Source organism: Pelobates fuscus, chromosome 1, assembly GCF_036172605.1.
Source record: "Pelobates fuscus isolate aPelFus1 chromosome 1, aPelFus1.pri, whole genome shotgun sequence".
NCBI classification, from domain to species: domain Eukaryota; kingdom Metazoa; phylum Chordata; class Amphibia; order Anura; family Pelobatidae; genus Pelobates; species Pelobates fuscus.
The window spans coordinates 124,388,299-124,404,544 of record NC_086317.1 but is presented as its reverse complement, the minus strand read 5'-3'; the positions used below and the strand labels follow the sequence as shown (position 1 = coordinate 124,404,544).

The 16,246-nt window shown below is 39.5% G+C and overlaps 1 protein-coding gene across 1 annotated transcript; it reads left to right on the top strand.

The window, feature by feature from the left end:
* The first annotated feature begins 329 nt into the window (after positions 1-329).
* On the top strand, positions 330-14,748 carry EIF1AX (eukaryotic translation initiation factor 1A X-linked). The gene is made up of 7 exons (XM_063450226.1): positions 330-424; positions 8,411-8,494; positions 8,982-9,085; positions 10,051-10,101; positions 11,466-11,547; positions 11,631-11,722; positions 12,674-14,748. The coding sequence occupies exons 1-7, from the start codon at positions 409-411 to the stop codon at positions 12,677-12,679; spliced, it is 435 nt and encodes a 144-aa protein (XP_063306296.1). The 5' UTR covers positions 330-408; the 3' UTR covers positions 12,680-14,748.
* The last annotated feature ends 1,498 nt before the right edge of the window (positions 14,749-16,246 follow it).

Sequence of the window (16,246 nt, the reverse complement as noted above, 5' to 3'; positions counted from 1 at the left end):
TACAATGGATGAACAAGCAGCCCTTGCTGGCATCCATTACTCCATTACCAGATTGTTGTTTTTTTTTGTTGTTGTTGTTTTTTGTCTGTACAGCAAATGTACATAAAGTTGATTGAATTGAAGCGCGGTGACGTCACACGTGGCGCCGTCGGCTTCCCATTGGTCGCCGGTTGCAGTACGTTTAAAGTCGCCGAGCTGCTGACGCTGAGTTAGTTCACGCGGAGTGTCTGCTTCCGGCGTCAGCACGCTGTGTCCCTGCACGCGCCGGTATCTGCTTTCACGCACGCGGCATTGATAACCTCCGCAGCTCTTCGTGAGCCCATCACAGCGCCACCACCACCACCACCACCACCACCACCACCGCCACCTCTGCGCTAACACCGAGCCCAGCCCGCTGTACGCCGCACCATGCCGAAAAATAAAGGTGAGCCCTGCGGCGGGAGGGAGGGGATAGCTCGGGGACCGGGCACCGTGTGTGTGTGTGTGTGTGGGAGGGGGAGGGGGAGGGGGGAATGCCGGGGCACAGTGTGTGAGAGGGTAGGCCGCAGGGAGAGCCTCCCATAGAGTGCACTGACTGACTCTATAGAAACGCTTACTGTTCACTGACTCATACTAGGCCTCCAGGAGCCATATTACTATATTTCTATTACTATATTTCTATTACTATATTTCTATTACTATATTACTATTACTATATTACACTATTACTATATTACACTATTACTCTATAGCAATAGCCCAGGGTTTACCTTATAGGGGGCTGTACTAGCCGGGGTTATATACTGAATCCAGAATTATAACAGATTAAAACATGACTAGCGAAAAACTGTGTGTATCTATATCTCAACAACAAAAAAACAAGTCGTTCACTTAAGCAAGATTGGGTGCTACCTGGTCAGGGGCTACTTCAAATCCCGGTAGATTGCAAATGGGAGAAAGCAGGTCCAGGTCTTGCAGAGCTATATCTCATGGAACAGTGGATTCAGCAAGCTGGGTTCTAATTAAATATGCACGTTTTGTAGTGCCTGGATCTTCTTTCTCCTTTTTTTTATTAGTCAGAAATGTGGTAGCAGGCAGGAAGGATAGATAAGAGCCTGGTCACCAGCTAGTCCTGTCTCTTCAGGTAATTAGCTAGTCAGCTTAGTTCTTAGTGGTTTTACTTCCAGTGCGAATCACTAGTTTGGGGGGAGGCATGGGTGACAAGTCACCTTGATTTATTCCCCACTCTTAGAAACTGTGTATTACACAGTAGCCAAGATACAAGTAACATTGTATCCACTAAGTTTCTACATCCAGACTAGCAATCTGACTACTCAGCAAATAGACCTCATTTATTATTATTTTTTGTTACAGTTCTCTTCTATTTCTCTCCCAAGTAGACCACTATTTGCTACTTATTACCCCATTAGATTCCTTGTTTTACTGTCAGGGGGTGTTGTAGGGAGTGTTCATAGTAGTATTAGAGTTTTTTTTTTTTTGTATTTAGGGTACCAACATTATCCTGAGGCACTATTACTACTTAGAGATGGACTCTATATGGGTGGGGGGAGTTTTTTCTTGATCTTATTCAATATCTCTTAGGTGATTTCCTTTAGGAGATTCATCCCCATCCTGGCACGACCTCTTATCTACATCCTCTCATATTTTTTCTTTTAGTTTTCTATTATAGGTATTAGCATTTTATTGCAGTAATCATTGAAGGTTATGTTTTATTTTTGTATATGTATATGGTAATTTACTAGGGGGCGCGCCCTATCTTCCTTGACCCAACCAGGTCTGCTTTTCTATTTATACACTCATGTGAGGGTTACCCCCTGTTTTGGTCGCCCCTCGACACACACTTAGTTGTTTTCCTTCTGGTTATCCAACTTCACGTTTTTCTATATTAGCCAGAAATAGCAGACTTTTGAAATATTCTCCAAATCTGATGTAGTCGCAGCTTGTGTTCATGGTTTTTTTTTTCTGAATATTTTTTTAAATTTGGATTTCATAGTGCTGGTTAAAAAACACATATATGCACTCCATAGCAATATAGTTGTTACTTTTACTTTATACTTTGTATAATTTTATTTCATATGGTTTGCTTAGTGAAGCAAGTTAAAGGGACACTCCAGGCACCCAGACCACCTTTGCCCATTGGAGTGGTCTAGGTGCCAACTCCCACTACTCTTAACCCTGCAACTGTAATTATTGCAGTTTTTTATAAACTGCAATAATTGCATTGCAGGGTTAACTCCACCTCTAGTGGCTGTCTGCTAGAGGGCACTTCCTGATTCATAGCAAAGATTTTCTTTGCTAGAGCGTCGCTGGACGTCCTCACCTCCAGCGTCTCTCAATTCCTCATAGGAAAGCATTGAAAATCTTTTTCAATGCTTTCCTATGGGGAGACCTAGTGTGTGTGTGTGTCATTGCTGTACATGCGCATTAGGTTTCCTCAGCCTGCGGGCGGGATCAGTCTCGCCCACTGGCTGCCGTGATTACTGGGAGGAGCGACGCTGACCCGAAACCACCGCCAAGGGACATCGGCGGGGTTTTCACCCCTTCAGCTACCTGTGGTGGGAGGGAGAGGGGACCTGCAGTGCCAGGAAAATGGATTGTTCTCCTGGCACTGGAGTTTTCCTTTAAGACACAAGATTGGCTGGTAGGAAATAAATACTGTGTAATATAGATAAGGTTCTGGTGAATTGCCTCAGAGGCAAGACCCTGCTGGTCACTTGACATCTTAACCCTATTTGTTTTAGATGTAGGGGAAACTTCAACATTAGAGCAAATCTCTAATTTTTTTTTTATTTTTTCCCCTGAGAGTTAACAAAGTAAAATAGTTTGAAGAATATTCTCATGCACAAAGATAACTTGCCAATGGTTATGTGATTTTGTAAACAAAATCTTTCAAATATACCAATTTTTCACAGTATTTTTACAGGATAAAGGCACTGTTTTCCAAATACTGCAATCTACACAGCATGTTTAAGATTTAAAAAAAAGTGTCAGCCAAATAGTGGCTTTTTGTCATGAGTCCTGCTCTGATTGTAGTTCCTAGCCAACTGCATTTCTGTTTACTTCATTGCATGAACTCTGCTGGTAGTTTATTGGGCACTCCATTTGTATAATCAGTTTTTAACTAGCTTATAAACTGTTAATTGGTCCAGTATTGGACTGCGCACTAATAGATCAGCAGAAGTAGTTGTGTATTTGAGATTTGTTTAGTTTTTTTATTTATCTATTTTTTAATTTTTTTTTTTTTTTTTTTTACAATTAATTTGTCTGTTTTTTATTTAACAAATTCATAACCGTTTTAACTTTAGTTTACATTATCCTTGGCTGTTCGGCTATAACCAGAGTATATCATGAAAGCTAATTCCCTTAAGGACACATGACATGTGTGACATGTCATGATTCCATTTTATTCCAGAAGTTTGGTCCTTAAGGGGTTAATAAGATTGTTGCCCACTAAGCTTCCTTTTACACAAAAAGATTCTACCCTGCCATTGCTTATACAGTGGGACCTCGGTTTACGAATTTAATGCGTTCTCCGGGACGTTTTGTATTGCAAAAAATTTGTAAATCGAAACACGGTTTCCCATAGGAATGCATTGAAAAACAATTAATGCGTTCCGGAGGTGGTGAGAGTTTAAAAAAAACAAACAGTTTTTGTGTTCAAAACTCTTTTTTTATAAAGTGCACTTTAAAGCATAAATACTGTACAGGGACATGATTAATCAAGCAATAATATTTCAAACATCCAACTTTGTTTTAAAACATCACACATCAACTTTTAAAACATGGCAGACTGTTGGTAACATGGTACAGTTCACTTCGACTTTACATAAATCACACGTCAACATGGAAAATTTCAACACTTTTTGGAAGATGAGGACGACTAGGGCAATTGGGCAGCACTAACACAAGCAGGTTCTTCTTCATGTCTAGACTGTTTTTTGTAGGAACCTTTCCATTGTCTGCTGCCTCTGGCGCCTTTTAAGCATCCCTCGGAAAGGGGACGTGATGTCTGTCAAAACTGCTCATAAGTCTCTGGGCTAGAGCCTTATCTGGGTGGTTCTGCTGGACAAATGTCTGTAGGTTTACCCACATTTGGCATGCCTCCTTGAGTTCCGTGGAAGAGAGCTGTTCCTCACTCATTTCTTCCTCCTCCTCAAATGCGATCTGCTCCTTCTGCAACTTCACCAGCTCCTCAGTGGTTGCGTCACAGTCGTGTTCCTCCTCAGTCACCTCCAGGCCTGTGGTCCTCCCCAAGGAAACAATTTCCTCCAACACTGTTGACTCTGTTGTGAAACCTGCCTCCAGTGCTTCTGCACCAGTCTGGCAGTTTGTCTGGCTGACCCCGGCCCAGGCAATGGTGATCTGCAAACAGCTCACAATGTCAAAATGCTCTCTCCAAAATTCATGGAGGGTGAGGCTTGATCGATCTGTCATCTCAAAGCATCACTGGAAAAGCTCCCGTGTGTGGTTTTTTTTTTTTTTTATATATTTTTTTTTTTTAAATTGGAGATGACCTGCTGGTCCATTGGCTGGAGTAGTGGGGTGGTGTTAGGCGGAAGGAATATGACCTTGATGAAATTAAAGTCCTCCAGCAAGTCTTCCTTGAGGATGGGCAGGAGCATTGTCCATGAGCAGCATGGCCTTGAGTGGCAGGTTATTGTCCACAAGGTACTTAACAGCAGGACCAAAAACCGCATTGATCCACTTCACAAACAAGAGGCGTGTGACCACAAAACGCTCAACTGCTCCTTGTTCACCTTGTGTTTTTCGAAGGCCCATGGGTTCTCTGAATGGTAGACAAGCAGGGGCTTGATCTTAAGGTCCCCACTGGCGTTATCGCAGAACAGGAGGATGAGACGGTCCTTCATCGGCTTGTGGCCAGGCAATGAGGTCTCCTCTTCTGTGATGAAGGTACGCTTTGGCATCCTCTTCCAGAAGAGTCCAGTCTCGTCGCAGTTGAAGACCAGCTGAGGAAGGTAGCCCTCTGAAACCATGACCTCCAGGAACTCCATAGCAAATTCCTCAGCTGCAGCAACATTGGAACTTGCAGCCTCTCCATGCATGACCACACTGTGGATGCCAGATCTGGTTTTGAACCACCCCCTGCTGGCCTTGAAGACTTCCGCATGTGTTGACGTTCCTAGCTTTTGTTTGAGGAGGTCGGCATGCAAGGCCTTGGCTTTTTCGCAGATGATCGCGTTCCTTGGTCACGGAGTCCCCTGCACGCTGCTTCTGTTCAATCCAGATCAGGAGCGACGTCTCGACCTCCTCCAGAACAGGTGGCCGTTGCTTGGAGACCCTGGTGACTCCCTGGGCTGCATCTCTCCCAGTTATCTTCTTTCAACTTTAGGAATGTACCGCTTGTGGATGCACTCCTTCCATACTCTTTGGCGAGGTCAGTCAATCGCATTCCTCCTTCATGCTTCCTGATTTCTTTCTTGTCCTCAAACAGAATAATCTCCCTCTTCCGCTGCTTTCTTGGGTGCCATGACACCCCCGTCACGAAGTATGCAAAAAAAAGCTTTACACCCACATGAGCTGGCATGGAAATCACCCCACAATGCAGAACACACCGTAAAAGGCATGCAAACAACTCAGCTCCTTGCCTTTCCACCTCTTGAGATGCACCGAAAAGGCTCCGAACTTGCTGTGAATGGCTCCAAAACCTCTCCAACACCTCCACTCACGTGCTACCCAGTATGCAGGGGGGTGGAGCTATAAACCGGGACACTTGTTTCATATTGTGGAAAAAAATAGTAAACCTAGGTGTGTTTTGTGTGGGGTTTTTTTTTTTTTTTATATTTCTCATTTGAAAAACACATTTTTCGTTCAGAGGTTCCACTGTACCAAAATAACTAAAACAGGCAAGGACAATTACTGGTAGTTTTGACTGTTTTAAGGTTTGACTTCTTACCTTGGGGACCACCTCCTCTAAAGCGGAAATGGGTGCTCTCCGGAGCACTTCCATGCTTGCTAAGGGCTTTTGACTTAAGGTTGCCGTCTCAAGTAAGATGTCACAATGTGAGTTGTAGATGCACCAAGGCTCACCTGGTACCATAACCAATACTCTGCACTGTAGGTTTATGGTGCTAGTCTAGATAAAGTGAATACACCCAAACTAAGGGGGGGGGGGGCTCAATACTGGATTTTAAAGGGAAAAATCAAAACTGCAGCTTTAATAACTAGCTTAGAGCTAAGATTTGTGGGGAGATAATCACAAATATCCTCAGCTATATATGCCCAGAGTTTCTAATAAAGTGTCATTTTTTTTATTTTTTTGGTAGGTAAAAACAAGAAGAAAAAATTATACAAATGGAACTTGTGCTCGGAAGTGGATATAATTATGTATATTGAAACCAAAGAAAGTTACCTGCGCTCTTTCCACATCCCTATGTATTTTTAAACAAATGGAGGGGTTTTTAGTTGCCTCCAATGGCCATTAGAGGGTATGCCCACCTGCCATGTCAAGGCAGACCTCTTAGGTGGGTCCTAACTCTAACTAATAACTATTCACCTTGCTTCCTTGAGCTTCTGGCAAAGATATCTCTGGGACAGGGGTAATTATTTTTTTTTAACATATATGCTTATTAACCCTTAATAGGAGACACATGGGATGGGAAGCGGCATTGTAACCTAGCTGTGTGATACAAAAGTGAATACAAACATAAAGAAACAAGTCCTGACTCCCTTTACTCCTGGGAGGCAGCAACGACCATAGTACACAGCCCAAATACATATAGTAAAAACCAAAGGGAAAAAAGTTACCTGCGCTCTTTCCACATCCCTGTGTATTTTTAAACAAATGGAGGTTTTTAGTTGCCTCAGCCATGAGAGGGTATGCCTACCTGCCACATCAAGGCAGACATCATCTTAGATGGGTGCTATGGAGTAGACTAATACAGTACACATCCGATTGGTCCTTATTGATATATAAACTCGATCCACATAAAGGTATGGTTAGCCCTTGACAAAGGTGCAGTTATATGCACCGAAATGCGCGTCGGGTCTGTTTTTAACTGTCACTTTATGGAGCAATTATGCACGCAAAGGGTGTCTAGCGCTACTTTTTGTTCTTAGACTTTTGGTTTTGTGGGGGTAGTTTGGAGGCAATGACTTGGAGCATCAGCTTAGAACATCCACAAAAGTGGTATTTTAGGAGAATTGGGGACTACTATTTAGGGCATCTCCATATTTGCTGATTGTGTTTCACATAGAAATCAGCCCCTCATTCTCACCTCTCATTTATGAGGCTGCTGCTGCTACTTAGCTGTATCAAAACATTGCTTCATTTAATGAGTGACTTTTAACTCTCATGTCTTGAAGCTTGTCTATTTTTCAGGATTATTCTTCTGATCACACCCTGCTTTACTCAGGTCTATAGCACTGTTGCCATATGGTCGTTTGCTTCCAAGGTTTTGTGTATTACCCAGATCACTATTTCGTGAATGTTCCCTTATAACAATCCTGTTTATCTGGACTTAGCCATTACTAGGGTTGATTTCAGCCCCTATTGAGTATGGCTGCATTTGTTGGCCACTAAACAAGGATTGTGTGGTTGTAATATACATAACCATATCTGCTTTCCAGCATAAGTTCCATTTGTATTTTTTTTTTCGCTCTTGGTTTTTACCTAATAAAGTACTTTACTAGATCCTATATAGCTGAGGATATTTGTGATTTTCCCTACAAATATTGGCTTTAAGCTAACTATAGTTGCAGTTTTGAATTTTCAATTCTTTAAAATCCAGTATGGAGTCCCCATTGGTTGGGGTGTATTCACGTTTTATCTATAAGTATTGTTTTGGCTTCAAGCCCACTTGGTGGATCTGGTACCACCATACCACCAACCTGTATTGCTATCGCATCTATTGGGATTAGGTTACATAGTTCTATCTTTGCTTTCCATTTATGGTGCTAGTAGTCTTCCTCTAGGACACAGGGAGGGGAGTGATATAACTTCAAATTGTAACAATCACTGCCTGTAGTATTAGTTGTATGCTAGAGGTCACTGGAGTGCCATATATTCTATATATTCTGGCCCAGGTAAAGCTGTTTAATATTCTGGCATAGTTATAGAACACAGCGTGTTGGATCACAGTTGCAAGGAGGTGGACTCGCCTACTTTGGAAAGTAACGATGAAAAAAAAAGTGGCAAGCTAATGCTTAGTTGGGCTGTGTATAAATAATCACTGAAAGTTGTTTTTTTAAATTTTATAATTTACATTAATTTTTTTTGTGTTGGGAAAAGTGTGTTTTACTAGGACACTTTGCATAAGAGACATTTTAGGGTCAACAAATGATACTGAGGGCACTGTGCTCAATATGTGAAGCTTTTAATGGGCTGTGGGGGGAAAAACTCGAAATAACCTATTTATGCATAAATTAATGTGAACTGCTATTTTGCTTTTAGGTAAGGGAGGTAAAAACAGAAGGCGTGGTAAGAACGAAAACGAGTCTGAAAAGAGAGAACTGGTATTTAAAGAAGATGGACAAGGTATGTCTGGGTTTTTTTTGAGGTTTTTAGTTGCGAAGGGCTTGTAGAGGTGTAGACATCTGAGCTGATAAAACAGACATTGTGTTTCACATTTAGAGGAACTTTATATTACTGGTGCCACCATACAAATGCATGAACATACAGCTAGGTACCTTTTTTGGATCAAGTTATATCCATTATGCAATGTCCTGGTCAGCTGGTGAACACAATCTTATGAAACACTTAAGTACATGTGCTAAACACTGCATTCCTCCAATCGAATGATTTAAAATAAAAATCTCACGTTTTATATTGCAAGTATAGAACTAAAGGACAACTGCACCGAGACCACTTCATTGTATGACAATAGTGTTATTTGAAAGGCCAAATCGGATCTCTATTTAGAAAGTAGAGCGATCAAGCCACTTGTTATATTTGCAATAGTTTAATTTGTAACTTGTGCATAAATATTTGGATTTTTAAAGGGAATTTATTTTTGTCTTCTCAGAATATGCACAAGTGATCAAGATGTTGGGAAATGGTAGGCTGGAAGCAATGTGCTTTGATGGAGTCAAGAGGTTATGTCACATTAGAGGGAAACTCAGAAAAAAGGTAAGTTCTTGTGGGTAATTGGACTTTTCAAATGGTAGATATTCACTTTTGTTTTAACAATTTAAGAAAAAAAAAATTCACTAAATGCTAGAACATAACTTGAGGCAGTCAGTCTTGTATATGAATGAGGCGGTAAGGCTCATCTTCCTGTCCGCATGCACCTCCCACGCCTTCCCGGAAGATATAGGACTCCATTTAAGGTCCTGATGCTTGCTTACAAATCTTTGCACTATGCTGCTCTGACCTATTTATCCTCCCTAATACACAAATATGTCCCGTGTAGGACCCTATGCTCTGCCTAAGACCTACGTCTAACCTCTGATACTCACCTTAACCCCTTAAGGACCAAACTTCTGGAATAAAAGGGGATCATGGAATGTCATGTGTCCTTAAGGGGTTAAAGACTTCTCCACGGCTGCATCATTCCTAAGGAACGCCCTTCCCCTCTTTGTTAGACTTTCACCCAGTCTCAACTTCATCAAAAAATCTTTGAAAACTTACTTCTAGGAGAGCAGATCAATTAAAGTAAACGGCTTTTTCTCCTGCAACAAAACACCTAGCCCTCAGTGGATACTTTCCTAGCAACATACTTTTTTACCCCTACCCTTACTTTTTGTGTCACTATACCCCACTCCCTCTAGCATGTAAGCTCATTGTGCAGGGCCCTCAATCCCTCTGTTCCTGTATGTCCAACTCATCTGGTTACAAATACATCCTATCCTAATCGCATGATGTCCCACAACACATATAGACCATACTTATTGTACTTGACAAACACCTAGGGAATGCCTGATCTGCTTTAAGACACGGGCTAAACTCAGCCTGAAGTTCAGCTGGTACATTTAATGGAAATGTAGGAAGGCCTGTTACTGGGACTCACTACCACTGAAAGAGAAACATTTTATGTTGCCCATGGAGTTTTTGTACTGTCGTATTTAAAAATGCTTAAATATTTTAATTTTTAGGTCTGGATCAACACATCTGACATTATATTGGTGGGCCTCCGAGATTATCAAGTATGTAATTTTTTATTTTTTTTGCAGCTGCCATAAGTTAAATATAACGTGAACCTTTTGACTTTAAATTGAAACAGGATGGAAGTTGTCCCACTCTTAAACTGGCGTTAAGGGGATATGTTGTCCAACACATGGCAGTAGCTCCATTGAATAGTGGCCACTATAAACTGTCAACTGTCTGTCATCTTATAATATTGTACAACTCCATTAACTGATTTGGCTCCTACTGGGAACTCTTTGCACTAGAACCTCTGAAGCATAGGATGTTTGGTATTTGGAGTGTTTTAAATGTATATTCTCATTTGTATAGAAGATGTTTTATGGAACCAATACTAGTGGTATTTTATAGTCCTACCAGGGCTCAAAATACCCACTGGCAAAGGAGAATTTTTGCATGGTGTGTAGAAATTTACCTCTGGTCAGAATGCCTTACACAGGCTTCCAGTGTGGAGTTACTTTTTAATGCCTGGTTAATAGCATGAGACTCGTATCTGTAAGTAATGATTTATATGGTTACCATATATAATCTCTACAGTTGCTGCACTCTGCCAATAGAATGCTTACTATAGAACCAATGTAGCCAGTTATTTCCTTCAAGAATGCTCTTTTTAATGCCTGCCATCACGACCATTGCTGGTTTTAAGGCAGGTTGTCACAATTTACTATAAGCATTTGTATTCCAATTATCAAGCCCAAGATTATAGAATTGGTCACATTTTGTTATTGCCAGGTTTGGTGTTTGTCAAACACCAATTCTGGTAGGTCCTATATTTTCTGAAATGCAAACACGGTTAAACACAAAGTGTATGTATATAATGAATTTTATCAGATTTTGTTTATTATTTTTTTAACACATTGTGTGTAAAATAACCCCCCCCCCCCAAAAAAAAAATGGATATTTTGTGTGTGTAGTCAATTTGACACACATAATTCAAAGTTGAGTTGTGATACAGAGGTTAAAACGATATGAGTGCAGATAAAACATAGGTTTGATAGAAAATAGACATCATTCTTGCAGAGGGTCATAAATATGTTGTGTGACGATCAGAGTGAGTCGGGGGGCGGGGAGACAAGCAAACCGTGCAGAAGATGGTGCTAGAAGGGGGGGAGGGGAGGGGAGGAGAGGAGTAAAAACAAAATACTTGTATGAATGCATTAATTCCCATCCAAGAGTTACAGGATATGCATGAAGACCTATATCCAGCATACACTCACACATGTACATATGTACAAAAGTGTACATACAACAATATACATGTAAAAACCTTTTGAGAATGTTATGCTAGCAAATGTGTAATTTTTAATATATGTGTAATATATAATTTTATTTTCTTCCTCTTGACACCTATTTTGTTCTTTTATAGGATAACAAAGCAGATGTAATTCTAAAATACAATGCAGACGAAGCCAGGAGTCTTAAAGCATACGGAGAACTTCCAGAGCATGGTAAAAGGCGCAAAACTGTTGATGGCTTTATCTTCAGTTGGGGAATGTGCTGGAATTTAATGTAAATTTTCTGTCCCTTTTAGCTAAAATCAACGAAACTGATACATTTGGCCCTGGAGATGATGATGAGATCCAGTTTGATGACATTGGTGATGATGATGAAGATATTGATGACGTAAGTGTCTATTTAGGCCACATTGCCTGTGAGCTTAGTTGTGTGCTCAATTTGTCAAATTAACGTTGTGCTTAAGGGCTTCTAATATACGCAGTTAGTTCCAGCAATGGGCAGTCCGTGCTGGTGAAGTACACAATAAGCTTCAACAGTGGAACGCTTGTATCTCCCCAAAATTGGTGTGCTCAATCCCTGCCTCCCTATATTCTGATCCTAAAGATGGTTCCAATTTGATTGGACCATGTAGCTGGACGGAGTGTTAACAGATGGGTCATGGATATCGGCAAGTATTTTAGACAAGTTTTTATTCTTTTTTTTTATAGAGGGCTGGTGGGAACAATTAGAGTATGTTATATGCCATTATAAAAAATTTCTATCGTTCCTTTTCTCTCTCCAGTAGGCAGTTGAAATTAACTCCGTATGTGCAGGGTTTCAAGCAAAAACACTGCACATGCATAATCCTACCACCATGACCACTTCAAATAACGAATAGTTTGTGTAACCATTTAACTTTCAGCTCTTGAACAATCTTTAAACATGGCTGGTTCATGCTGGAATGTATACGATGTCAGAAGCTTCAAATTTGAAAGTATAGTTTCACCTTACAAGTGTACATTAGTACAAGCATTGAGAAGTTCAACTCGTATTACTATTTCATGTAAACAAGCTTTCAGATGTAAGCATTAACTAATGCCAAAAGTGAATCTTTGTATGTGCTTCCTGTGATATCATACTGCAAAGCACACGTTCTAATGTTGTGGATTGCAGCGAATATATTCTGGTTATCTGCTGCTAGCAGAGAATATAAAAAACCTGATTGAACGCCAAAACTAAAGCAATGCCACTAATTTGAAACCTTGCATATTGCTTTATTAAATGGTTTAATGCTTTTATGTTTGCCTGACTTAAAAATATATATATATATTTAAACTTTCTCATGCTTATCTCTTGCAGATCTAAACACTGAAGCTCAATTCCATACTAATTTGCAAGGATCGTTCTATTTTTTATTTGAATTTTGAGTGACGCCTTCCCACTGAGAGAATACCTCTTCTGCCCAATAAAGATTTTTTTCACTTTTAACCTATTTATATTCTTTCAGTAGAGGTTGATAATGCTGGATATTTTGGATCATCTGAACATTTATATGAATAAAAGTTATTTTTGCAATGTGGAGTTCCTGTAGGAAGCTCTGCCCTCAATCAAAAGTAATGCTGCTTTCCTCCTGTATTACTGCATTCATTTCTACCCCTACTGCACACGACTGGCTTCAAGTATGTAATTGTCATGGTTGGTTATCAGTTGAGCAATATTGACAAAAGAAATCTACTGCATGTTCTTGAATAAAGACAAAGCGGTTTTATATTTTGGTCAGTGTTTAAAATTTAACTGCACATCTGCATTTCTTGTCCTCTTTGTAATGTGACTAATTGTACAACAGTCACAATGCATCCTGTTTTTAACAGTGCTTTGGAGTTAGAAGCATGTTTGGGTTGTTGGAGTCGGTAAACCTGTTCTGACAGACTAAGTGTACTGTATATTGCGGCGTAAAAGTCCACCCCAGAAATTAGGTGTATTATAGATCTATGCCAATTTTCCACTTTTGCGGTTAGGCTTGCAGACTTGTATTCTTACAATTTTAGCTTGGACTTGGCAGCAAAAGCTAACAAATAGTCCTGTTTATTGTAATTATTTTACTGATTGTTTGCTGTTTGGATATTCTACAATCATTAAGATAGAGTTTAAACCTAAACAAAACCGTGTAAATTTACTAGTTTTATTTTTGCAGATAGATGGCACATGTGTGTCTCGCCAGCCAGTCAGCTGTGTTTACATATGAATGAAATTACCGCTTGCGGTAATATAATTTTGCTACGTCTTGTGAAATTTGAGTAGAAGAGTAAAAACAACTAAGTGTAATCCGTTGAGTGATAACAATGGTAGCAAGGACACCAGAAATTCTATTTCTTTAGAAAAGAATTTGGAAATGATAAACGCATTGGGCCATGGCCATATTTTTGTATCAGCAGTTACCATCAACTTTATGTTCAGTGTATTAGTTGACAAGTCTTTGTGAGACTTTTTTTTTAAACGCATTAAATGTCGACTTATATGCCGGCATTTAGGATGTATTGTAATACGGTAATTTAATCATTCTGTATATAATATAAGGAGTCAGAGGATTTGTACCAACTCTACCAACCCTGGTTTTGGATATGTAACTTAATTTTCAAGTGAGCCTATTACACTGTACAGTGACTACACAGGTTGAAATCTAGTTGCGATCTAAAGACTTAATATTCCTTTTATTGAAATGTTCTTTATTTTCATTAAAAGACAACATTGTAGTTTGTCAGAATGCATAATTTATCTTTTTGCAAAAAATGTATACATATTTTTACTATACAGGAAGTGCTTTTCATTGCACTGGAGGGGAGGGGGAAGTATAAACAAATATGTACCTACAAAGACTAGATTTAATACATTTTACAGTAGAGTACTTCTGGTGGTTAATGGTTGCATTCGTTTTTCATTACATAAACGCAGGTTTCCATGTGCAAAACATGGTTCATTATCAATGGCAAATGTTAGTAAATTCCAATAATGCTAACCTCTCACCAAGTGAATTCTTGTCCCGTAATAGAATCGTCAAATTTATCTTTAATTGGCTCACAACATTTTGTTAATCTTTACAGGTGCATTGGGTGCTTACAGTAATTTAGTACATAACCTGTAAGTATTATAATTTACATTGGTGCCAGTGTGCGCATACGTAGTCTTTGCTGAATTAAACTCTATATCCGGTGTAGCCAGCCTTTGGCACTCTTGGTGTTGTGAACTAGATCTCCCTTGATGCTTTGTCAACATTTGGAGTGCCAAAGGTTGCCGGCCCCATGCTCTGTTAAGCTTATCTGTCCTCTAGATACAATTTATTGAAGTGGGGGGATAAGAAAACCTGAGACTTATGTTTTAGTAACATGCCACCGTTTAATTATTTATGAATGTACAGGGGAAGCTATTCATTTTAATTTTATATTTTTTTTTCTCTCAATAGTTTGTCTTCTGTAAAGTATCTTAACTAGTCTGCCTGTGCCATATGAGCTGTCCAAAATTTAAGAAGCGTGAATAAACTGCGAGTGTTCACAATATTGTCTCTGTAAGCAGTGATAGTCAAATATGAACCTAATTTGGATGTTTAACAACACATTCAATAAACCATTTACCAGCTTTTTATGTTCCATGAAACTGAATATTCATTCCTGATTTAAGTTCATTGACTGCTTCAGGTCATTAGCTTAAAATTTATATTTCATTCCATTTCTGGAATGACCACTTGCTAAAACATGCAGTGTTAAGCTAGCACCTTTGAATAGAACAGGGCAAGTAAGGCTGCACTGCAACATGTGGTCTAAAATGAGGATTGGAGAAGAGCATATCGGTACTTATGTAGCTGTACTTATGCATAGGTCATGTTTTCCTGGATAAAGCAGCAGAAAAAGCTTTGTGTGCAAATTGACATTTATTATAAATCGGGAAACGTGTATTACTCTTGTCAGTCACGTTTAAATGCCTTCTCCAACGTTTGACTATGTGGTGAAACCTCTTGTTATAATTAGTTTATCCTACAGTACTTCCTTTGCTAAATTTGCAACCTCTGGGAGGAGTGTGTAAGATTAATTTTATTTCCATATAATGAAAACATGCATAGCCTGGTTTTCTAACTGCATAATGTATAGTATGTGAATTAAAATTGTGTACAGGTATTGGTGATACCTGAAGGCTTGTGTTTCTAATACTATCCTACCTAAACAATTAAAACCTACAATGGGAGTATGCCCTAAATCTTGTGAATGGAACATCATCAAAGTGCAAAATAAAGATTTGTGCATATATTTTTAGTTTTTGGTTTTTTTAAAAGAGCTAATAAAACAAATGAATCCATACGAATGTTTGTATGTCTTGTGAACAGATGGGGACAATTGCAAATTTGAATTTAAAGGGCCACTTAATTCCCCTAGACCACTTCAGCTCAGTGAAGATGTAGCAATGATTAAGCACACCTCTAGTGAAGACCCTTCCCTTTACTTCTTCATGGACATTGAGTGTCACATGAACATGTTGATTGTATTCAAATGCAGTTCATACAGAAGTGTTGGATTTAATACTTCCCTACAAGAAGCATTTGATTGAATGCTCATAACTTGATCGGGATGGACATTCATCAAGGAAGCAACATCTCCAGAATTATGTTGCAGGAGGCCTGGGTGACACTTCAGTGTGCGTCTTGGTGCTGGGGGAAAAGAAGTGCATGCTTGTATTCCAAACGCTACACTGTCCCTTTTTAATTAGTGAATGTTGGTAAAACTTTCAGTTACGGTAAGTGACATACTATTCACCTAGGAAATTCCATCAGATTTACAACATTCTTTGCAGTTAAGGTTTGACTTACTATCCAGTTCACTTAGAAAAGATATGTGGCAAGTGAAATGTGTGTATATGAAATCTCAAGTCCTGTGCTACTAGCAC